The sequence below is a fragment of the Cydia strobilella genome, chromosome 1, assembly GCF_947568885.1.
Source record: "Cydia strobilella chromosome 1, ilCydStro3.1, whole genome shotgun sequence".
NCBI lineage: Eukaryota > Metazoa > Arthropoda > Insecta > Lepidoptera > Tortricidae > Cydia > Cydia strobilella.
This window is the reverse complement of record NC_086041.1, coordinates 25,975,667-25,999,909: the sequence shown is the minus strand read 5'-3', so window position 1 is coordinate 25,999,909 and position 24,243 is coordinate 25,975,667. Positions and strand designations below refer to the sequence as shown.

Below are 24,243 nucleotides of genomic sequence, written 5' to 3'. Positions count from 1 at the left end.
TAAATGTTACAGACAGAAATGTTTTGATATGATATTCTCATGACTTTAATTTAATCCTAGACAGAATTATTTTACATCTTTGAATTAGAAATGATTCTAGCAAAGAGAGTATATAGGATAGAGGGGTATACTGTCATAGTTACGGAGTTATATCTATTTTTGGTCATTCACTGATACGAGTTAAAATTGTTAAATAACAAACGAAACCGTCCACGTCATCTAGCCGAGAATAGGCCAAAGGTTGGTATTGGTGGTAGCGCCATTTGTGCGAGAATAAAATTGTTTTGATTTCCGAGGCACGTTTTTTCCTTAGACTTTATTCATCTTATACGGACCCGGGCCTTAGCCGGTCCGATGGCAAGAGGCCGGATGGCATGACGTTGGTGCCTTGGCAGAAAGGGAAGTGCTTGCTTTGGGATGCTACATGCGTCAGCACTTTTGCTGCTTCGCACATAAGTCGCACCGTAGGTTTAGCAGGGGCAGCTGCTGAGATAGCCGCTCAGAAAGCGGGAAAAGTATGCGTCATACGGAGTTATATAGGTCTTTGATTCTAGTATATTGTTCCTGAGGACCGTAATTTAATGCTGGCACCACACTTCGCCTTATTTGGTAAATATTCGTGTTGCATCTCTTTCCTTTGACATACAAAACAAAAGGGATGCAACACGAATATTTGCCAAATACAGCGAAGTGTGGTGCTGGCATAAAGCTAAATCAAAATTTTACTTTTTCATACAAAACCATATGAAAGAAGAAAGAAAGAAAATACATTTATTTGACGCCATAACATAGTACATAAAAAAGAAAAGCATGCAGACAAAAAAACATTTGGACGCCAAAAAGGATCCCCGCTCAGCATAGTGCCGCGGCAAACCGTGGAGCTGGTTTTCTGTGGGGACCTGGCTTAATCTAAAAATAATGGCGACACGTACGCCAACGACACAAATAAAATTTACATTTAAATAAAAATACAAACATTATTAAACAGAAAATTAAGACAAACAAAATATTAATTACCGCCTTTTTTAAATATATTTATAACGAAAGTTAGAGAAAAAACCAACACCAGAACATATAGCCCATTGTCACTGGTGAATTTCCAATATGATTTGGAACTCCGGAGCGGTATTTTATTTATTTTTCCCCTCACTAGCTCGGAAAGCCGTCTTTTGTCCTTTAAAACAAGCGGGGAAAAACGCATTTTATCCACTAGTGGGGAAAGTAATTTGACCTTGGATGGAGCGTGTTTTTAAGTAGCTTGGCAAAAATAAAACGTAAAACGCTCATAATAATGGTTCGTTCGATATTAATTATCATTAAATAAATGGTTTGAGAATCTAATAAAAAATACCAGATTTAATTACCCTAAAAATTCCATACCTTTAACCTTAAAATTCCATAATAAACGTTTGTTTTTTAATAATTATGTTAAGTATAATTCTAAACGCACAAGTTAAGTCGATGCAATTTCAAAACGCATCATTGACATTTCATACGTCAGAAATGTCAACATTGTCAACAAAAATTTTACTTAAAAACTTCTCACGTAAAAGTACAGAATTTCCAGTTTTTTGTTATAGTATCGTAAAAAAATTAGTGGTTCCAGTTGATGAAGATGATCTAACGCCTGTGGATGTTGCACTTTCCTCGCTATAGTGAGGGGAAAAGTTTTGTGTTACACACGGGTGCAAATTTATTTTACTTCTCGTGTGTTAAAACACTCGCGGGTAAAATACAACTTTGCACCCTTGTATAACAAATAACTATTTCCCCTCACTAGCTCGGAAAGCCGTCTACTATCTTTTAAAACAAGCGGGGAAAAACGCATTTTATCCACTAGTGGGGAAAGTAATTTGACCTTGGATGGAGCGTGTTTAAGTAGCTTGACAGATAACAAAACGTAAAACGCTCATAATAATGGTTCGTTTGATATTAATTATCATTAAATAAATGGTTTGAGAATCTAATAAAAAATACCAAATTTAGCTTTATTTAATAATTTTAAGTCATAAACCTTAAAATTCCATAAGAAACGTTAGATTTTCTGTAATGATGTTAAATATAATTCTGAACGCACAAGTTGAGTCGATGCAATTTCAAAACGCATCGTTGACATTTCATACGTCAGAACAGAAATATCAACATTGTCAACAAAATTTTTACTGTTCTTCTTACCGACTCACGTAAAAATCTGAATTTCTAGTGTTTTCTGTTATAATATCGTAAAAAACTAGAGATTCCAGTGATGAAGATGATCTAACGCCTGTGGATGTTGCACTTTCCTCGCTATAGTGAGGGGAAAAGTTTTGTGTTACACACGGGTGCAAATGTATTTTACTTCTCGTGTGTTGAAACACTCGCTACGCTCAGGATTCTATAGTTGAACCACTCGCTTCGCTCGTGGTTCAACTATAGAATCCTTTCGCTTGCTCATGTTTCAATTCCACACTCGCGGGTAAAATACAACTTTGCACCCTTGTATAACAATAGTTATTTGTTATACAAGGGTGCAAAGTTGTATTTTACCCGCGAGTGTAGAATTGAAACACAAGCAAGCGAAAGGATTCTATAGGTGAACCACGAGCGAAGCGAGTGGTTCTCAAATAGAATCTTGAGCGTAGCGAGTGTTTCAACACACGAGAAGTAAAATACATTTGCGCCCGTGTATAACACAAAACTTTTCACCTCACTATAGCGAGGAAAATGCAACATCCACAGGCGTTAGATCATCTTCATCACTGGAATCACTCATTTCTTTACGATATTATAACAGACAACTCTGGAAGTTGTGTATTTTTACGCGAGTCGGTGAGAAAAGTTTTTTAGTAAAAAAATTGTTGACAATGTTGACATTTCTGACGTATGAAATGTCAACGATGCGTTTTGAAATTGCATCGACTCAACTTGTGCGTTCAGAATTATATTTATCATCATTATAAAAAAACAAACGTTTCTTATGGAATTTTAAGATTTATGACTTAAAATCATTAAACAAAGCTAAATTTGGTATTTTTAATTAGATTCTCAAACCATTTATTTAATGATAATTAATATCGAACGAATCATTATCATAAACGATTTACGTTTTGTTATCTGTCAAGCTACTTAAACACGCTCCATCCAAGGTCAAATTATTTTCCCCACTAGTGGATAAAACGCGTTTTTCCCCGCTTGTATTGAAGGATAAAAGACAACTTTCCGAGCTAGTGAGGGGAAAATAACTATTTTAACAGACTAAAAAACGAAGGTTATTCTCAAGTGGACGCGTATATTATTATTATTATTTTATGTAAAGAGTGAAAGAAGTTTATTTTTATACATTAGTATATAATAAACGTGTACGTTTCTAGGGCGGCTTTCTCGTTCATCTATAATACCTTAAAAGATGGAGGTAGCTGCCTCCTTATCTTTCTCGGGCGATACCCCATTTACGATGTATATCGCACACTCGCGCGCAGGGAGAAGTGGGCTGAACACCTTAAACATGTTGAGACCTTCACGTCACCATATCACGATTCTCAGGTAATGTTATGCTGTAGTAAGTTCTTATATACCTACATTGGCTACATTTTGAAAACACAATTCTCCCTAGTTTTTAAGTATACAAGAAACAGAAAAAAAAACTAAGTATAGCGGTCATTTAAAACACAAAGTATTATTATATTACCAATTTATAGTAGTTATTTGTACAACAAGAGACCAGTTCGTTTTTTACCACGAGTGTAGCGAGTGATTCTAATTTGGAAGCTTAAGCGTAGCGTAGCGGGACTTAAAGGCACAAAGTACAAAAATCGCTGATCTCGAGTGGCATATTACAACTTTTCACCTCAGCAGTAACAACATTATAAGAAGGAAGATATACAATATGAATGAAAAGTCCCTCTAAATGCAGCCCCCGGCACACTATATAGTCCCGTTTCCATTCCCTTTCTACCGTATCTATAGTAATATAGTAATCCATACTCATCATGGCCATAACACGGTAGGTATTAGCAAAGTAAGAAAGCAATGGTACGATTGTAAAAAATACTAATTACAATTTTAGGTGCCTACCTACATAAACATTGTATGTAGTAAAAGCGTGAATAACCAATATTAATTAATAGTTTTGTTTACAGGACCCCAAGAATGACGTGAGAAATGTAATGGATTCAATTGGATTCAAAAAAATAGAAGTGAATGTAATTGATAACACGCATAGATATGACGATGCTTATACTTTCAAATGTAAGTACCAAAAGAAGTTTATAGCTTTCAGCCTTTCAGCAAGGGTAGAATGCCCTTTTGTTTCAGTCGTTGTCATCGGATGTACATCGTACATTGCATCGTCCTGATTACTTTTCAATAACAAAAGTTCCTTAAATCAAAATCCTAATATCTTTATTTGCTAGAATATGGTACAAGGCAAGATCTAGGGGCCCACTGACTATCAGTCCGCCGGACGATTTTGGTCTGTCAGTTGTTCGGAACTGTCAAATCTTTGTTCTAACTGACAGGCCGATATCGTCCGGCGGACTGATAGTCAGTGGGCCCCTTAAAATGGCTAAGTTGTCCATGCATAATCAACCTGCATGCAGGCGTGCAAATTATTTACACTTTTATTATTATTTAATATGTCATTATACGTGCATTATACATTCTAAACTAAAAATATAATATTAAAATGTCAAATAAAGAAAATGAAGAAATGGAAACGGAGAGTCCAATATCCTCTTTGGGAGGGACGAAATGTAGAGATTGTAGAGAACACAGTCAAGTGCGGCTTTGCATTAATTTGGGCTAACACGCTAACAAATCGCTGAAAATCGTTATCTGCCTCTCTGTCTCTATAGAGTCAGATAACGATTTTCGATTTTTCAGTGTTGGCGGTAGGCCCTCTGACGGCTCTGACTCTATAGCTCGAAAATGCAAGAGGGATATTAAGAATAAAGAGGAGGGTAACGTTACGAAATGTTCGATGTTCGCGGTAGGGCCTTCGGCCCCGTGTGGGTCCTCTTCATCCTTTCGCCCGAGTTGGTGCCTATAATAATATGGGTATGTTGCTTAAGTGAAGACTACAAAAGTTCTGGCTACTAACACATAACATTATTACATTAACATTTATAATGTAAATAATCTCGAGCCAAAAGGCTTGTAGGTATTGCAATGAGTAAGACGAGCATAATGTGGCGCAGCTCCATGAGCTCCAATCCCATCCCTTTTATACAAGAAAGTACAACGAAAAATGGACTAAGAGAGTCGATCACTACATGGGCGGGACCTCCCGGTAAAAGAAAGTCGGGCCGCCCGCTGGAAAGATGGACTAAGAGAGTCACTACATGGGCGGGATCTCCCGCGGTAAAGGAAAGTCAGGCCGCCCACTGGAAAGATGGACTAAGAGAGTCACTAGCACTACATGGGCGGGACTTCGCGGTAAAAGAAAGTCAGGCCGCCCGCCGGAAAGATCGACTAAGAGAGTCACTATATGGGCGGGACCTCCCGGTAAAAGAAAGTCAGGCCGCCCACTGGAAAGATGGACTAAGAGAGTCACTACATGGGCAAGACCTCCCGGTAAAAGAAAGTCAGGCCACCCACTGTAAAGAAGGGCAGAAGAAGTAAAACAGTTTGCCAGCGACGACTGGGAACTGGGTAACAATAGCCCAAGACAGGGAAATGCGGAGTAAAATGGAGGAGGCCTCTACTCGTCAAGAGGTCCTTAATAATAAAAATAACTAAATTATTGTATAAAATTATTACCGTTTTAAACATGTAAATGAGTTTTATAATATATTTAATTTAATTTATTAATGTATTAGTATAATTTCAGGGTTCCGTACCCAAAGGGTAAAGCGGGATCCTATTACTAACTTGTATATCACGGTGGCTAAAAAAAAGTGCATTACCGTTGCCAGGGAAGGTTTTGTGATTATACTGAGCAACTTTTACTATGGGACCAACCACGAAATACTTACTTATTAGCCACCCTGTATAGTTGGTCAAACCAAATTGTCAGTAAATAAGAACAAAAAAAAACTATACTCATCCTTTTCTTTTGGGTGCTAGACAAAGACAAAGATAGTATGATTCTCGTTTATGTTTGAAATGAGACAGTCTTTTGACAAACTACATTTTGTAAAGCCATTTCCGCCAGTAGAAAAAGCTAGCAAATTTAAAAAAATGTAGGCGCGAAAGGTTTTTCTCCCATAGAAAATTTGAATTACGCGACTTTTTCTACTGACAAAGTGAGTTTGCCAGAGTATAAATAAGTTGAAGTAAATTTCTAGCTATCATTCCAACATTTTTTGACTTGCATTCACGCAAAATATCCTGATTTTTTATATCTTATTTCAGGCTTGGTCAAGGCTATCAACCCCTTTAGTGCTCTCAACGAAAGATGGGACGAATTTATGAAAGACTACTTTGAGGTGGCTCCAAACGCTATAAAAATTGACTACCAACTGATTGTAGCCTACGGCATAAAATAATTGCCTACACGATTGAATAACATTTTGTTCTAACGAGAAATCATAGGTGTAATATAACAGTGTTTTTTAGTAATAAGTGGTACCTAGTGTACATACCTACCTATATTTTTTAGGTATGTACCTATATAATTATGTTTTTATAAGAACGTTGTTGAGATGTTTAAGTTAAAAACATGTTTTTGGCAGTGGAATAGGGTTACAGAAGGTCATGGTTGTATATGATACCAGTCACCAGTCACCAGAGAGCATTGACTTAATCTACAAATTTTTATACCTACAACGCCGCGTTCCTTTAAACATGTGTTCTTACTATTTTCGATGAGTAAGACTGACATTCGATTGTAATTTTTTTTAATTGTAAGCCTGTTAAAGGGTTAAATCGTCTGCTGCCTTGATAGGGGGTAAGTCTAAAGGTCAATATAGGTACTCTGACACACCCATTTTGTCAGTAGCCAAAAAGCCTCAGAATCAGAATCAGAATTGTTTATTGCACTCATATTAGTATACAGTTCTTAAAACTACTTAATACAGTTCCACATGAACCCTGTAAGGGTATAGCAATATACTTAACACTAACTTATGAGATAACATGCATCATAGGCATAAGGCAATTCCTAAGAACTAGTGTATAATTTATAATGGTCTTAACTCTTGTGACCTTTTTTCCAAACTTTTATCAGTGCCGGTAACGTTATTCGTCCATCGTTAAAAAAATCTTTTAATGTGTAGTATGCTTTTTTTACTAGGTAAGTTTTTATATATACACAGTTTTTATTGCATTTTTAAAGTTTCTTTTATTTCGTTTGGGATTTTATTATATATGTTTATGGCCATGCCAAAGGGGCCTTTATGAATCATCTGCAGAGTAGAGTTTGGTGTGGCTAGTCTAGTTTTAGGTCGTAGGTGGGTCGATCGCGAGTATTGGGGAAAGAGGTTTCCATTATTATTCTTTACGAATAGACACACTTCCAGTTTGCACATGGAGTCAGGATTCTTAACTTTATGAATTAAGGTTTGCAGCGTTTCAGTTGATGAATGTTCACAAGGATCCTAACACAGTGTTTTTGTAATAAAAAAAAGATTGTTCACACTTGGACTATTTCCCCACAGTATAATTCCATATTGTAACCAAGAGTGAGCATAGGCGTAGTATGCATTTGTGGCTGTTTTTATGTCAGTACATTTTTTTAGGTGATATAGTGCGTAAATGAAGCTAAATGAAGAGTAATTAATGTTTAATGTTCGCTTTTGGAAAGGTTTAAATTGTATAATATTCGTTTTTTCGTAATTTAGTTGTAAGTTGTGGTCGCTGAGCCAGGTTATAACTTCTTCTAGGGTAGAGTTTAAATCATCACTGTTCAAATTTTATTCGTTTTCGCACGATATAACAAAAGAAATATCGTCAGCAAATAAGGTACATGGGCTATTTATTATTTTGGGTAAATCATTTATGTAGATCAGAAATAAAATACACCCAAGGACGCTTCCCTGGGGTATCGATTGGTTTACTTTTGTTATATGTGATTGGAGATTGGACATAGTTTATTGTATCAGTGTGTGATTGTGTTGCTCTATTTCGACATACTGTACACGGTTTGAGAGGTATGAAGAAAACCAGTCATGAGCATTTCCTCTTATGCCTATATATTTTAGTTTTTTTAATAATATGTTATACTTAACTCGGTTGTAAGCCTTGCTCATATCTAATAAAACGCCTATAGCGTATTTTCTTTCATTAATTATATTTAGTACCTACTTCTCGAACAAACTTGTCTGGTACACTGCTATGGTTGTAGATCGCTTCTCTCGGAACGGAAGCCGTATTGAGCATCGTCAGCCTCGAAATTAAAATGTTCTATGGGAGGACAACCCATCGCGCCTACATTTTTTTTAAATTTGCCGCCTTTTTCTACTGACAATCTGAGTAAATGTTATTATTCATTTTACCCGAACGAAGCCGGGTTCTCATCTAGTATTATATATAAGTACTATATTTACTATGATTTAATAGCGCCATCAACTTTTATGAACCCTCTCGGAAAGCTCACTAGATGACGCTAATGATTCTTTCCTAAATGTTACGTACCGCGCTTTTATTATAGGTACTTACATTCGTTAAAATGCAAGTACTTAAAGCGCATAAAGTTAAAATGCTTAAGGCTACGCGCGCACTGCGGTGCGGCGAGTTGCGGTGCGTTTTTAAAAACGCACAGGAAAAAAACCGTGTGTGAGCGTGTCTAGTACGCGCGCGGACTACTTAGACCTGTACCAATAACTTCTGAGGTTATAAGAATATTAATGTTGCTTATTTTTTATATATAGTTTCCAGACCATATACTAAACCTAAAAATAATATTTTGTGTCATCCTAGGTATTTGCTTAGGTAGAAATTTAGGTATTTCTTTTTTCAATCAGCATTCTGTAAAAAAAATATTCGAGACGAAATTCTTTGTTTCCCTGTAAAGGCAAAGTGGCTTCCGACGTACACACGCATTTTGTGTCATTTTCATCCACGGGTATAATGGCATTTAATAAATACCTAATATTGATCCTAAAACGCCTAAAAAAATATTAGAGTCGGTAAGTGAAGTGTTGTACTTTACAGAACATTGTTATATGTTATTCAAACAAATCTGTGTCAAATTCATCCACCGCTTTTATTAAAAAAAATTTTTTTTCTTATTAACACCCTGTATCTGCCACAAAAAAAAATTCATGTTATTAAGTTTACGTCTACAATATTATAATACCACATTGAGACATCATTCATAATTTGGGTCATTTTGATCCACGGTTTTTTTACTATCTGGCAAAATAAAACTCAATTGAGCAAGAAGGGCGTGCGCGGGGAAGGGTACCTACGCGGGTGGGGTGCTTATTATACTTGCCGCAATATCAGCTGGCGACTGAGATCTTAATACTATCTCCTTTACCCTTGTTAAGACCAACCAAGAGATGGCATTATGAGCTGTCTCGCCACTTAGTTTTGCGATACAGTGTATTTATTTCATTCGGAGGCATAATTACATTGTCTTATCAATCTTACCGTAGTAGGTATATAAATATAATTAAAAATAAACTGTAGGCTGCACTCCTCATACTGACCAACATTTGTGACGTTCCTAATCAAAAGGTACCACTTTCTCTGACAGGTTATTTGTATAAAGATATAATCCAATTTCGTCTTTATGGTAAACGACAAAGTGGTACCTACCTTTTGATTGAGAATGTCACAACAGCGACTTAAAAATTACTTTTGTTTCGATTTTTAGTAGACTTTTTAAGTTTATTTTAAGACGCAATTTATTGTGATTTTTGTTATGTTTAAGCGTGGCAAGCAACATTAATTACATTGATGATGATGTTCATTAAATACAATATTTTTTCATACTATACTGAACTGTCACCCTATACATGAGAATGAACAGCGCCCTCTTGACAATGATCATATATTACTGGTCAGGCTTTAATATGTGTCATAATTTAGTAAAGTCCCCTTTGTGGATTCTAAGTTTCCGAGTTACAGCAGTTTAGTAAAAGCGTTTTTTTTTAAATATAAATTAAGGGTTGAATAAAGAGGAAAGAAAATTTGATTATTTTTGCGCTACGACGCACGGTTTAGGAGATACAGCCCTATAAAGTTTTTTTTATTGTTTTTTTCTTTTTTTCTTTTTTACATTGTGTTTTTTGTATATTACTTTGAGGTTTTATTTTTGCGCTACGACGCACGGTTTAGGAGATACAGCCCTATATAGATTTTTTTCTTTTTCTTTTTTACGTTTCTAAATCTTAATTAAGGGCTTCTTAAGGGGAACGAAAATTTGATTATTTTTCGCTACCATGCACGGTTTAGGAGATACATCCCTAAAGTTTTTTTGTTGTTTTTTTTTCTTTTTTTTGTCATTGCGTTTTTTGTTATTACTTTGGGGTTTCATAAAAGGGAACGAAAATTTTATTATTTTTGCGCTACGACGCACGGTTTAGGAGATACAGCCCTAAAATGATTTTTTTCTCTTTCTTTTTTGCGTTTTTAAATCTTAATTAGGGGCTTCTTAAAGGGGAACGGATATTGATTATTTTTGCGCTACGATGCACGGTTTAGGAGATACAGCCCTATAAAGTTTTTTTGTTATTATTTTTTTCTTTCTTTTTCTTGTGTTTTTGTATATTATTTAGGGGCTTCATAAAGGGGAACGAAAATTTTATTATTTTTGCGCTACAACGCATGGTTTAGGAGATACAGCCCTATAAAGATTTTTTTTTAAATTTTGCGTTTTTTTTAAATATAAATTATGGGTTGCATAAAGGGGAACGAAAATTTTATTGTTTTTGCGGTACCACGCACGGTTTAGGAGATACAGCTCTATAAAGTTTTTTTTCCTGGTTTTTTTTTGTTTTTTTTTTTAAGTATTAATTACGGGTTTCTGAAAGGGGTTTTTTAAATTATTTTTGCGCTACGACGCATGGTTTAAGAGATACAGCCCTATAAAGATTTTTTTATTGTTTTTTTTTTCTTTTTTTCTTTTTTACATTGTGTTTTTTGTATATTACTTTGGGGTTTCATAAAGGGGAACGAAAATTTTATTATTTTTGCGGTACCACGCACGGTTTAGGAGATACAGCTCTATAAAGTTTTTTTCCTGGTTTTTTTTTGTTTTTTTTTTTAAAGTATTAATTACGGGTTTCTTAAAGAGGTTTTTTAAATTATTTTTGCGCTACGACGCATGGTTTAAGAGATACAGCCCTATAAACATTTTTTTATTGTTTTTTTTTCTTTTTTTCGTTTTTACATTGTGTTTTTTGTATATTACTTTCGGGTTTCATAAAGGGGAACGAAAATTTTATTATTTTTGCGGTACCACGCACGGTTTAGGAGATACAGCTCTATAAAGTTTTTTTTCCTGGTTTTTTTTTGTTTTTTTTTTAAAGTATTAATTACGGGTTTCTTAAAGGGGTTTTTTAAATTATTTTTGCGCTACGACGCATGGTTTAAGAGATACAGCCCTATAATGTTTTTTTTTTTAATTTTGCGTTTTTTTTTAAATATAAATTATGGGTTGCATAAAGGGGAAAGAAAATTTTATTATTTTTGCGCTACGACGCATGGTTTAGGAGATACAGCCCTATAAAGATTTTTTTTTTAAATTTTGCGTTTTTTTTTAATATAAATTATGGGTTGCATAAAGGGGAACGAAAATTTTATTGTTTTTGCGGTACCACACACGGTTTAGGAGATACAGCTCTATAAAGTTTTTTTTCCTGGTTTTTTTTGTTTTTTTTTTTAAGTATTAATTACGGGTTTCTTAAAGGGGTTTTTTTAAATTATTTTTGCGCTACGACGCATGGTTTAAGAGATACAGCCCTATAATGATTTTTTTTTTAAATTTTGCGTTTTATTTTAAATATAAATTATGGGTTGCATAAAGGGGAACGAAAATTTTATTATTTTTGCGCCACCACGTACGGTTTAGGAGATATTATATTCGTTCAAAATTTCGCGCCGACCTCGAAATTCGAATAAATATGATGAACAAACCGACCAAAACAAACAATGCGCTGTCGCCATTCCGTGCGCTAGCGACTGGTCGCTGCATGCATCACTCCCGCCCGCTCCACTGACCCCCATCCCCACCGCATCATCTATCCATCACGCCGCGTGAGTGAAGTGAAAGAACGAACGCTGGCTCACTCACTTCATTGCAGTGCTTGGCTTGACTAGTTTTTTTATGTGATAGTCAGCAAACGAGCAGACGAGCCGGCTGATGGGAAGCAGTCATCGTCGCCCATGGACATAAGCAACAACACAGGAGCCATTAAGCATTGCCGACCCTTGAGAACCCTAAATACCCGCTTCTTGAAGAATCCCATGTCGAAGCGCAAAGGAAATACCTCAGGAGGCAACTCATTCCACATTTTGCACGTTCTGGGAAGAAACGAGCGAGATGCCCGCTTATTCTTGGTGTGCCATGTGTCTAAGAAGTGAGGATGAGTTTTGCTCCTTTGGCGGGAGGTGCGTGCGGTGATAGAAACGAGACGATGACACCAGATCAAAAAGTTCTTCGGAACATTCCCCATTGTACAGTAAGTTCGGGATCGCCGACAATACGAACTGCCCGCCGTTGGATGGAGTCAAGGGGAAGGAGCTGGTATTGTGGAGCGCCAGACCAGTGATGAGATGAGAACAGTACTCCATATGAGGTCGAACCTGCACTTTATATAACAAAAGTCGGTGACCCGGTGTGAAGTACTGTTTGGCTCTGTTTTTTGGAGGCCAGTTTGGCTTTTTGTTCCAGATGACTACGAAACTGGACTTCGTTCGTAATGTCGACACCAAGTATCGCGATACTTTTAGCGGTGGTAAGGGGAATGCCCTGAAACTTTGGCGCCGTGACAAATGGGTTTTTTTTTTGGCGGAAAACGCGCAGACTTGTGTCTTACTAGGGTTGAACTGGACGAGGTTACGTCTACCCCATTCGGAGACCTATTCAAGGGACGTCTCGATCTCAGACACAAGTCGCATCCTGCACTCCGACACCTGCTCAGGGGGGGGGGGGGGGCGTTTGCACGACCTGTATAACAGCTATCACCAGTGCTGTCATCCGCATAGCAATGAATATTGTTAGTAAATAACATATCATTGATATGCAGAACGAACAGGGTAGGCGATATTGTATTGGGAACAAAAAAAAATGTTTCCTTAGCTTGCAGGGTTGGCGCGGTCACTTTTAAGCATTCCAGCTACAAGTACACCCAGTGAAAGGGTGTTTTCTGTAGCTGGGATGGTTTTGACTGCTAAGCGATCGCGCTTAAATCCGGCAAAGGTGAACAAAATATTTTTTATTCACGATAATTACAACCACTGTAGCTGTACTGTAAACAATTTTTAGTCAGTGATTGATGGAGATAAGAAATAAATGTTTATTCCTAGCATAGTTATGTTTTTTTTAAATTATTCCTCCTAAAAAATGTCCTCACGCCGGCGACGCCGCGCCGCGCCGGGTTCAAAACCCAGCGCGCCGCCGCCGGGTTTTTTGGCTGCGGCGTGGATCTCTAATATATAGCTATAATAGCTCTATAAAGTTTTTTTCCTGGTTTTTTTTAAAGTTTTAATTAAGGGTTTCTTAAAGGGGAACGAAAATTTGATTATTTTTGTGCTACGATGCACGGTTTAGGAGATGCAGCCCTATAAAGATTTTTTTTGTTGTTTTTTTTTTTCATTGTGTTTTTTGTATATTATTTTGGGGTTCCGTAAAGGGGAACGAAAATTTTATTATTTTTGCGCTACGACGCACGGTTTAGGAGATACAGCCCTAAAATGATTTTTTTTCCACTTTTTCTTTTTTGCGTTTTTCAATCTTAATTAGGGGTTTCTTAAAGGGATTTTTTTTAATTATTTTTGCGCTACGATGCACGGTGTAGGAGATACAGCCCTATAAAGTTTTTTTGTTATTTTTTTCTTTTTTTTCATTGTGTTTTTAGTATATTACTTTGGGGCTTCATAAAGGGGAACGAAATTTTTATTATTTTTGCGCCACCACGCACGGTTTAGGAGATATTATATCTATATATATAGCTATAATAGCTCTATAAAGTTTTTTTCCTGGTTTTTTTAAAAGTTTTAATTAAGGATTTCTTAAGGGGAACGAAAATTTGATTATTTTTGTGCTACGATGCACGGTTTAGGAGATGCAGCCCTATAAAGATTTTTTCCTCTTTTTTTTTCTTTTTTGCGTTTTTAAATCTTAATTAGGGGCTTCTTGAAGCGGAGCGAAATTTGATTATTTTTGCGCTACGATGCACGATATAGGAGATACAGCTAATACAGCCCTATAAAGATTTTGTATCTTTTTTTTTTCATTGTATTTTTCATGTATTACTTTTGGGTTACATAAAGGGGAACGAAAATTTTATTATTTTTGCGCTACGACGCATGGTTTAGGAGATACAGTCCTATATATTTTTTTACAATGGATGTGCTCGAAAAGTGCGTTTCCTACGGAGCCATATCGTGCGGAAAGTACTGCTTTTCCGCACTAGTGCTTTTTGTTTTCAATTTTTTTTTACAGTACATATGGTGCTACTTTCTCGCACTAGTGCGGAAAAGAGCACTTACCGTGCATATGTCGAAAGTTTAAAGGGCCATATGTACTGTAAAACGTACGATACACGTGCGAATAGGTAATTCGCAACTCGTGTCGATTTAAAACACTCCTTTTAATAATTAAACTTATTTGCCATGACATGTTTTTTTATTTACTCGCACAATGCATAGTAAAACATTGTATGATACACGTGCGTAAAGATGATTTCCGCACTTGTTGCATAAATAGCAATTTTTTTATCAAAGAATGAAAGAAAGTCACGGTATTAATAACCAAATTTTACTTTAGTGGTACCTTTTCCCTATCACTGTCACAAATGTATGTGGCGTTCACGTAAACGCGATATTTTTAAGATTTCCCCTCGCAATGTTGCCAGCTCGCTCGCAAATCAAACATGTACTTACAGTTCTTTTGCATAATGGTGACATTGTACAATATCTATGAGTTTTAAATAGGTAAAAGATAATTCGACGCATTCTTTGCTTGCTTGTTGCTTGTTGTTGTGTTGTTTGCGTAACTTCTTTGAATAAGTTGCGTTAATTTGGCGCACAGGCGAAGTAAACATGCGTTGCGTACGGCAAGGTCACGCCGCGGCCCCACCCTGCACGGCCTCCGTTGCCCATTCAGACCGCCCGCTAGCTTCGTTTGAACGCAAATAATATTTTTGTAATATTTGTTTATGCAGTGGATGCAAGTGACACAAATTCATACATCTTATTTATCCCGCATTTCAAATTAATAAGATGTAAACTCTAATATCTTTAATATTCTTTTATAACGGTGACAGCCTGTTACAACAAAATCATCAAATATCTTATGAAGCTATGCCTTAATAAGACACAAAATCATTTAATGGACCTATTTAAACGATTAAATTCGACCTAAGTAATTTTTTTTAACTCTAATTTTTTTTTGTGTCTTTTAGAATATTATGACATAGTATCAGATTGCAGTGGACGTAATTGACACAAACTATGTTTTCACACTAAAAACACTATCCTAAATGCAACACAGTTACATGTTTTCTCTCGAATATTTTTTTCTCCAAGATAATTCAAAATAAAAAATAATTACCACAAAATAACAAATTACTAGAAAAGCAAATTATATATATGACACAAAACAAAATGTAAGATTTACATCTTAACAAAGTATTCATAAGCGAAAACAGAATTGACTTTAATATTTTTATAACCTAGGGGTCAAAATATAGCCAGCGGTACAGGTCTAACTACGCTAGGCGACGACATGACCGCGCAGCACCGTGTTGCGAGAACAACTGCGTCACTGGACTCACTGGAGTCACTGGATGGCTGGCATGGCTGCCGGTCGGTATCCGCACACGGAATTTATTCCGCAGTGCGCGGATTTATTAAATAGTCCATAGGATGCAGAAAATTCGTGCGGCGCCGCACCGCAACCAATCTGCAGCAAACCACAGATTTTAATCCGCATACAGATTATTTTCCGCAATGCGCGCACTTCAAGGAGGTTGCATACTTCACAGATTTTGCGGAAAAAAACGCACGGCAGCAATCCGCAGTGCGCGCGTAGCTTAAACATTAAATAGCGCCTACAACAATGATGAGGAAGAGGCACACGGAGCCCGAGCGCGAGCGTTGTACGGAGGAAGGGTAGTGTATATAGTTAGTTGTCTGTCATGTAAATTTACTACTCTGATGATCCCTGCTTCGTTCTAACAAATAAAATACCTACTTAAAAACATTTTGACAGTTTGACTACGGAACCCATATCTTTAACCATCATAAGTTATGATTCATAACACATCAGTTAACAGACTTGTAAATAAATATCCCACCAAAAACATTTTCATGTAAAATGTTGCCAAGACGAAACCATAAATACCATAATAAGAAAAGAAAAGTTCAAAAAGTTATCAGATCTCATCTAGAAGAGCCAAGGTCTACAAGCCTTAACTTCACAAACTCTACAACTTAGTCAAATTAGGTGGCTTGGCCGTTTCGTTACTACAAGAAATCGAATAACAAAAAATTAATGAACAGTGAAGTGAATATATTTTTCGTTTTCACCTTACGCTCATGTGACGGTAGCGAAACGGCCAAACCACATAGGTATTTTGGCAAAGGTGTAGAGAAGTGTTTGTGAAGTTAGGGCTTGTAGAGTTAGAAGCTTGGCTCTAGATGAGATCTGATAACTTTTTGACAGTGCGAGCCATGTGCGAGCCTTATCTTAGGTCGTCCTGGCACCATTTTAGATGAAAATGTTTTTGGTGGGATTTCACTTCTTTTTGTAAGTTGCTTATGACAATCTTCCATCCCCTAATTTAAATAATAGGGGGTGATTTACTAAAAATCCAGAAATATGTATATTTTATTTCTAACAAGGAGTCCCTATGTCAATTTTTTGACTTCTAGCATCAAAAGTTGCAGAAATCTGTTACAAACTTTCATCCCCTAGTTCAAGGGGTTAGGGGATAAAAGTTCCAAGTTTTAGAATGTTTTTGTTGTTTGTGTACTAATACCAAACTTTACCAAATTTCAGACTTTTCTTGGTCTAGCCAAAGAGGATTACGGAGTTATATCTATCTTTGGTCTAGCTTTTACTGCCCTTGCGCTTCGCTTGGATCATCTTGGCGGGGGCACTACCGTGCCCTCAGATTTACACTGTTTAGTTAGACTGAGAGCTAACTTAACCCCGGAAAAAGGTATACAATTTTGAGAGCAGCACACCTCTAGTTTTTAATAGGTACTTTCTTTAATTAATAGATCCACAGGCGTCTGGCAGATGATCATCGGTGGAGGATCATCAAAATGGCCTGTAACACGGGTTTCAATCAATTTGTCTTTAGGGTGGGGGTGAATGAAAAAAGGCGGCGGTCATCAGAATTAGAGGTATAAGATTGCGTGTAAAATCTACCTATTTATTTTTAGGGTTCCGTACCCAAAGGGTAAAAACAGGACCCTATTACTAAGACTCCGCTGTCCGTCTGTCTGTCACCAGGCTGTATCTCATGAACCGTGATAGCTAGACAGTTGAAATTTTCACAGATGATATATTTTTGTTGCCGCTATAACAACAAATACTAAAAAGTACGGAACCCTCGGTGGGATAGTCCGACTCGCACTTGGCCGGTTTTTTCAAAAAGACGAGACTGCCTCAAACATGGTTCGAACCTTATTATGGGGCCCACTGACTCTCAGTCCGCCGGACGATATCGGCCTGTCAGTTAGAACATAAATTTTACAGTTCTGAACAACTGACAGGCCGATATCGTCCGGCGGACTGATAATCAGTGGGCCCCTTTAAGGGGCCACTGACTATCAGTCCGCCGGACGATATCAGCCTGTCAGTTAGAACAAAAATTTTACAGTTCCGAGCAACTGACAGGCCGATATTGTCCGGCGGACTGATAGTCAGTGGGCCCCTTTAGAGTCTAAGTTAAGGGGCCCACTGACTATCAGTCCGCCGGACGATATCGGCCTGTCAGTTGTAAGTCAAATTTTTGTTCTAACTGACAGGCCGATATCGTCCGGCTTTAGAGAAGAATTGGAAGTTCTATTAGGAAACCATCAAGGAACCGATTAACTCTTATGCCAGCACCACACTGCGCTGTATTTGGTAAATATTCGTGTTGCTCCCTTTTGTTTTGTATGTCAAAGCAAAGAGATGCAACACGAATATTTGCCAAATAAGGCGAAGTGTGGTGCCAGCATTAGAGGATATAACCAAACGGAGTAGCCATTAACAGGCGTTTCCTTCTGTCGAAAATAGTCGGCCAATGTATGGATATGGGCCAATGCATGGCCAATGGTAATCAATGGTCATACGCAATGTATGGACTGACGTTTGTCTGACATAGCTATTTTGACGTTACGTACATACTTTTTTGTACAGCAAATTACAGACAAGGCGTCTCCTTTGGTTATAGGGACCGAGCGCGTTGGAGGGTCTGCCATTTTGTGGCCTGAATAAATATGTACATCACATGTACATTGACACTTCACGCCAAAGCAAGTGCTGCCATCTTGTGGGCTACTTTGGAAGCATAAACTACACATTTATGCCTCGCGCCAAAAATCTGACGTCTCCTGTGCTGCCCCCTACAGTTTATGCACGCTCCCTATTACTCCCTATAGTCTATACTAAATAATTATTTCTATTTTGTTACTATATTATGTGTTTATTATAATTATAGATAAATAAAATACTCGTTATTGGCACACCTCAGCACTCAGTATGTATATATTATAACTTAAAATCTAAATTGTATATAATTTTTCGCTTTTTTTCATTAAAAATACTTTTTTTTAATGTGGGAAACATTACATTTCAGCGGGCAACAAAAACGAAAAAAAAAGCAATGTAGCGGAGCGGACGGACGTCGTTTCGACTTTTCTATTCCGTCATGCAATAATTTTTGTCATTCATGAATTCGTCGATAAAAAATATTTTAGATGGTGTCACCTACGTGAACTTTAGTTGAAATATAGTAAAATAATGTGTTAGTATTTTATTTCGCGTAGTTTGTCTTTGTAGTTCTATATGATAGGTCTGTGACAAGTTCGGTAATGGTGGCCATGTCATGAAAATCCCCACAGCCATGGATGATAGCTCCGTATCTCATCACAACGGAGGGCAAGTGGGATCTCAAATCGGAGTCAGTATAAACAACAAACAGAATGACGAACCTAGCCAAAGCGTCCAGTATTCGATACCTGGCATTTTGCATTTTATTCAACACGAATGGGCGAGATTCGAGCTCGAGAGATCACAATGGGAGGTGGACAGAGCAGAGTTTGAGGTGATCATACTTGTTTTTTTAGTACTATTTTCTTGTTTTGATATTGAGATACATTTCTTATGTTTTGTATGTATATTATACCAAAGAAGGTTTAAATTCTTTTTAACATTTTTTATGTTATTGCAAGATTAATACTACTAATAGGAATAGCATTTAAGTATTCTAATTTGTATTTTTTTTATTGTTACCTTTTGCACACCTTCGTAAATGCCTACCTGCACGCAATTATTGCAGGCCAACCATATGGAATTATTGATTAGTTGATCAATCCTTTGTAGACAACTTAATATGACTAATTATAACGCTCAGTTGTTTTTAATTAACTACTAACAAAGCTTCAGTAAGTTTTTGATACTTTGCTATGATTTATGGATTTTTTATTTGATTACCCTCAGCTTCTTAGGTTAGAGAAATTCTTCAATTCTTGGTTTTTGTTCACACAATATGGTTACTGTAACATTCTGTAATTAATGTTACATTCTTATATGCCAACTTAACCTACTTTTTTGGAGTGTTTGTTATTGTTAGGATGTTAAAAGTCAGCTGTTTTGTTAAATTAAGTTGCTTTGAGGTTTATTGTCACCCAACATCCAGGCTAAATTAATATTGTCAAAACATATTTCTGATTAGTGATTTTTTGTGACATCTACTTGTTTTACCTGTGTAATAGTCATTAGGTTATTTTTGGCCCACTGGAAAATAATGGCTATTATTCACTAAGATGAGCTATGGAGCCTCAAGGAGTTCGGGACAAAACTAATTTTGCACAGACGTGGGTTTATATTGTAAAATTTGTCTTAAACTAAAAAAACTGTGTTATGATTAGCTAATGTCTGATAATTTTATTTAATTAGCAGAAAAAAAAACAAAATGTTTCTTTTTCTATTTGGCAATTACAAGTTAAAATATTATTATTGGTTTTGATAGTAATATCTTTGGATGGTGTTGTAGGAATTATATTCTTTGCAAGGATTTAGCAATATTGTTTTGTCTTATTTTTATCATAAGTTTATATGGGCTAAAAAAGTTTATGTATTACTATTTTCAGATTTTATTATGAAATAAGCTTTTAAGATAGCAAATTAAATTAGTACATCCACTATGATTAAGAAGTAATATTTATAGCATGCAGGCTAATGTTTGTTTGTTTGTTTTATTGACTGTGTATGGTAGTTTCAGTGTAGCGTGCCAAGTGCTCAATTGAAAACATGTGTAACTGACATACCCGCTTGTAGCGCCATTTGTACAATTTTCTCATCAAGGTTCTCAAAATATCATAACTTTATGGTACTGATGACTTTATAGCATGAACGGTTGGTTTCAGATTTATTTTAAAATCAATACAAGACAACATTCATAAAGACTCTGATTTAAACTTTCACGATTTTTACTCATTATTATTTACAACGACGAGACCACGGGGACAACGCCGTCCTCGAAACGTCGGAGGTGGGTTTAATACTTATTTTACGCGATTAAGTCCCGTCGTTGTAAATAATAATATTCATAAAGACTGTCTTGGTATTCCTTCTTGGGTACATGTTTAGTTATGAATATATCTACTGGTATTAAAGCGACACATTATTGATTATAAAGTAACTTTTTTCTGATTTTTATCACACACCACATGTATCTGCCATCTGCTACACAATAACAATATTAACATATGTGGCTAAAATTTATAATTTGTAGTGAACACAATGTTCTGTCACAATGAATATTGCAACATCAAAAGGCAGTATTGTAATCTCCTATAGAAAATAGTTGTAGCTAACTGTCATCCTCTGAAAGAAGTTTATACTCCAAGAAATTTAGACCATGCTTAATACTAGAAATAAAAGTTTTAGCTAAGTCTTTTAGCGCTACTTGCACTATCCCACTAACCCGGGTTAACCTGTTAAACCGTTAACCCAGTGTCAAATTGTACCCCGGGTTATTTAATATTAATACTTAGACATGTAACTTTCAAATAAGAAAATCGCAGGGGTTCAAACTTGGCCTTTAACAATTATGAGTCTCATAACTTACCTATGTATGTTTTCATCTTTTATACTTCTTTCTAGTTATATAATATTTTCACTCCGGTATTAAACTGCTGAGGTCAGATGACTCAAGCGGCAGAGTCAAACTAAACTTCAAGCAAGTAGGGTTAGATGCACAATAATTGTGTGAATTTAGACAAGCTGGTAGGAATCAAGCTCTATGGATACCTTGCCAGTGGCTGCTACTTTCATAAACAACTAACTAGGGTCTAGGATACCTCAGGTTCATTTAGGATGCAAAGAGGGTTGTGCATAAATGATGATGATGCTGGAGAAAAATGTATAAATAATTTTTGTAGTCTTAATATAGATACAAACAAGACAAGGTCTACAAATATAATGCATGTAGACCAGTTTGACGGCATCCAATATTTATACATAGTTAGTTAGTTTTGCTGGGCATTTTCCACAAATCGACATCCAAATGTGCCTATTTTGCGTGAAACGAGGTAGCGCTACTCTAACCACCCCAGCTCCTCCACGAAGCCTAGCAGTCTTCAGGTTGCTAACGGCCTCCTTCAGTGTGCATGGATTCCCTAGGTATTTGCTCCTATATAGTTCTACCTGTTGACAGTCCAGGAGAATATGTTTTGTTGTTTCTTCTTCTTCCATGCACGCTCTGCATGGGGCTGTCAGTTTTACCCATATTATGTAGGTGTGTTATGTCCTGTTATTAATCCTACTATTTTACGTAGTTGGCTTCTCGGTGTTTTCATACATATGTTATAATTCCAGGCACGGATCGCCTTCCTCCAAGGCGAGAGGAAAGGTCAGGAGAATCTAAAGAATGACCTCGTGAGGCGGATCAAGATGCTGGAGTATGCGCTGAAGCAGGAGCGAGCCAAGTTCCACAAACTGAAGTATGGAGTGGAGTTGCAGCAAGGAGACGTGCGCCCGCCGCCGGAGGAGCCGCCCGCGGAGCCCGAGCCCGCTGAGCGCGCGCAGTGGAAACAGGGCCGGCAACTCATCAAACAGTACCTGCAGGTAACCAGCTCTCATACCCTCCCTTTGAATTTGATAACCTTTGGGCGGCATACATAACATACATCTAATAAGTCATTTTTGGAATTATTAGAATGACAGGTTTTAATCAAAAATTAAAATCTAAGTTTGATTAACTCTATCAAACATGCACGAGATAGCTGCTACTCGATCAAACAATTATTATCTATTGTATTAAAGATGTCACTGGAGCTTACAGATGCAGACCTGCAATTCTGTTGTCATATGCGCAGTTCCGTTTACACAGGCTCAGTATATGTATATTTTATTTTCATACTAGTTAGCCAGCAATTGACCTAGTAGTAGGGTCATTGCGCTAGTCTCCGTCCACGCTCTAGTTTTATCTAGTTATACATGTACCTTTAAAAATTGAGGAGTTCCTACAATTCCTTATGGATCCCATCATCAGATCAGAACCAGATTAATATGGGACCACCTCGGAGGTAGCTCCAATCGAACAAAAAAAGAATTACTCAAAACGGACCATGTGTCTTGGAGTAATCAGTGAACATGCATTAAAATAAGTGTTCCGTTTGTCAAAACAAAGTTTTGCACGGAACACTAAAAACTGGCCAAGTGCGAGTCGGACTCGCGTTCCAAGGGTTCCGTACAAAACACTATTTTTAACAATGTATTTATATGCCAAACGTGAGTGAAATGTCTTTAAAAAATCTGTAGGGGTCGGATCAAAAACTTAAGTCCGGCTCGTGCTGCACAATTCTAATAGGTTTTCCTGTGATCTATGTCATGTTTTGGCTATTTTCTTAAATAACTTCTAAACTAATTATTTAAAAATTACAGATAAAATATATTTGAGATTCTCATAATGAGCTCTTTCATTTGATATGTAACATGATAGTTAAAAAAAAAAACTTTTTTTTTAAATTTTCTCAAGTAGCACAAAAGTAGCTCCCATGTTTAAAATTAATTTGTTTACGTTTCATGTCCGTCTTTGGGTCACAAACTTACATATGTGTACCAAATTTCAACTTAATTGGTCCAGTAGTTTCGGAGTAAATAGGCTGTGACAGACGGACAGACAGACGCACGAGTGATCCTATGGGTTCCGTTTTTTTCTTTTGTGGTACGGAACCCTAAAGAAAAAACATAGCCACAACCGAATACAGAACCTCCTCCTTCTGGGTAAAGAAGTCGGTTAGAAACACCGCTAACGATAGTAACAAGCAATTAAGAGGCCGGTGTCGATTTTAGTCGCAAAAATGTAAAATTGATAGATTTAGTCGGTGAAATTGTACACCTTTTGTTACCTAATTGAAATAACAAGTACTGGTTTCTATTAGCACGTCTTCTTATATTACCTTTTATCAGATCAATTTTTGAAAACAGACTCACTAAATTAGTAATGTTTGCTTTTCTGATGGACGTTTAGGTAAACGCGCGTAAAGCATTGATTTTGTCGCTCTTATTTGTAAATTTCGTAAAGTTTGGACTGCTAAACATGGTAATTTTGTATTACACATATCCTGTACTTGACGTTTATCAGACTACATTTTTATTATTATGACTTTGAAGTAGTGTAAATGAAAGTTAGACGAAATCAATTTTCTCCAGAAATTACTTCAAATCAAGTGACAATATTTTTGAAAATCGACTTAATTTCAACGTAATTTTGATACTTAAACAATCTACAAAATTTGCTGAAACTATTCTTATACATCAATTTGTATAATTTACCACCATAATTTTTTTATGAATTTTTAAAAACTGCCCATTTGCATATATTACCGGTGAGCACGCTCGCGACCTCATTATTAAAAGGCAAGATGAGAAGACGTGCTAATAGAAACCAATACTTGCTATTTAGATATTACGTAACAAAACGTGTATAA

The 24,243-nt window shown here is 36.5% G+C and overlaps 2 protein-coding genes and 1 long non-coding RNA gene across 3 annotated transcripts in view; all 3 read left to right on the top strand.

Annotated features, from left to right (window-relative positions):
- Nucleotides 1–90: 90 nt before the first annotated feature.
- Nucleotides 91–8,368, top strand: LOC134755339 (juvenile hormone acid O-methyltransferase-like). The gene is made up of 4 exons (XM_063691899.1): nucleotides 91–125; nucleotides 3,351–3,522; nucleotides 4,119–4,227; nucleotides 6,331–8,368. The coding sequence occupies exons 1-4, from the start codon at nucleotides 91–93 to the stop codon at nucleotides 6,462–6,464; spliced, it is 450 nt and encodes a 149-aa protein (XP_063547969.1). The 3' UTR covers nucleotides 6,465–8,368.
- Nucleotides 8,369–14,568: 6,200 nt separating this feature from the next.
- Nucleotides 14,569–24,243, top strand: part of LOC134742872 (uncharacterized) — a 219,763-nt gene continuing 210,088 nt past the window's right edge. The window contains exon 1 of the long non-coding RNA XR_010127974.1: nucleotides 14,569–14,642. This is a non-coding gene — a long non-coding RNA (uncharacterized LOC134742872). The remainder of the gene's footprint in view (nucleotides 14,643–24,243) is intronic.
- The window catches only part of LOC134742475 (striatin-3), a 30,270-nt gene continuing 24,915 nt past the window's right edge, over nucleotides 18,889–24,243 (top strand). Inside the window, exons 1-2 of the mRNA XM_063675675.1 lie at nucleotides 18,889–19,349; nucleotides 22,127–22,375. Of these exons, the coding sequence (XP_063531745.1) occupies nucleotides 19,131–19,349; nucleotides 22,127–22,375 (468 nt within the window). The 5' untranslated portion in view covers nucleotides 18,889–19,130. The remainder of the gene's footprint in view (nucleotides 19,350–22,126; nucleotides 22,376–24,243) is intronic.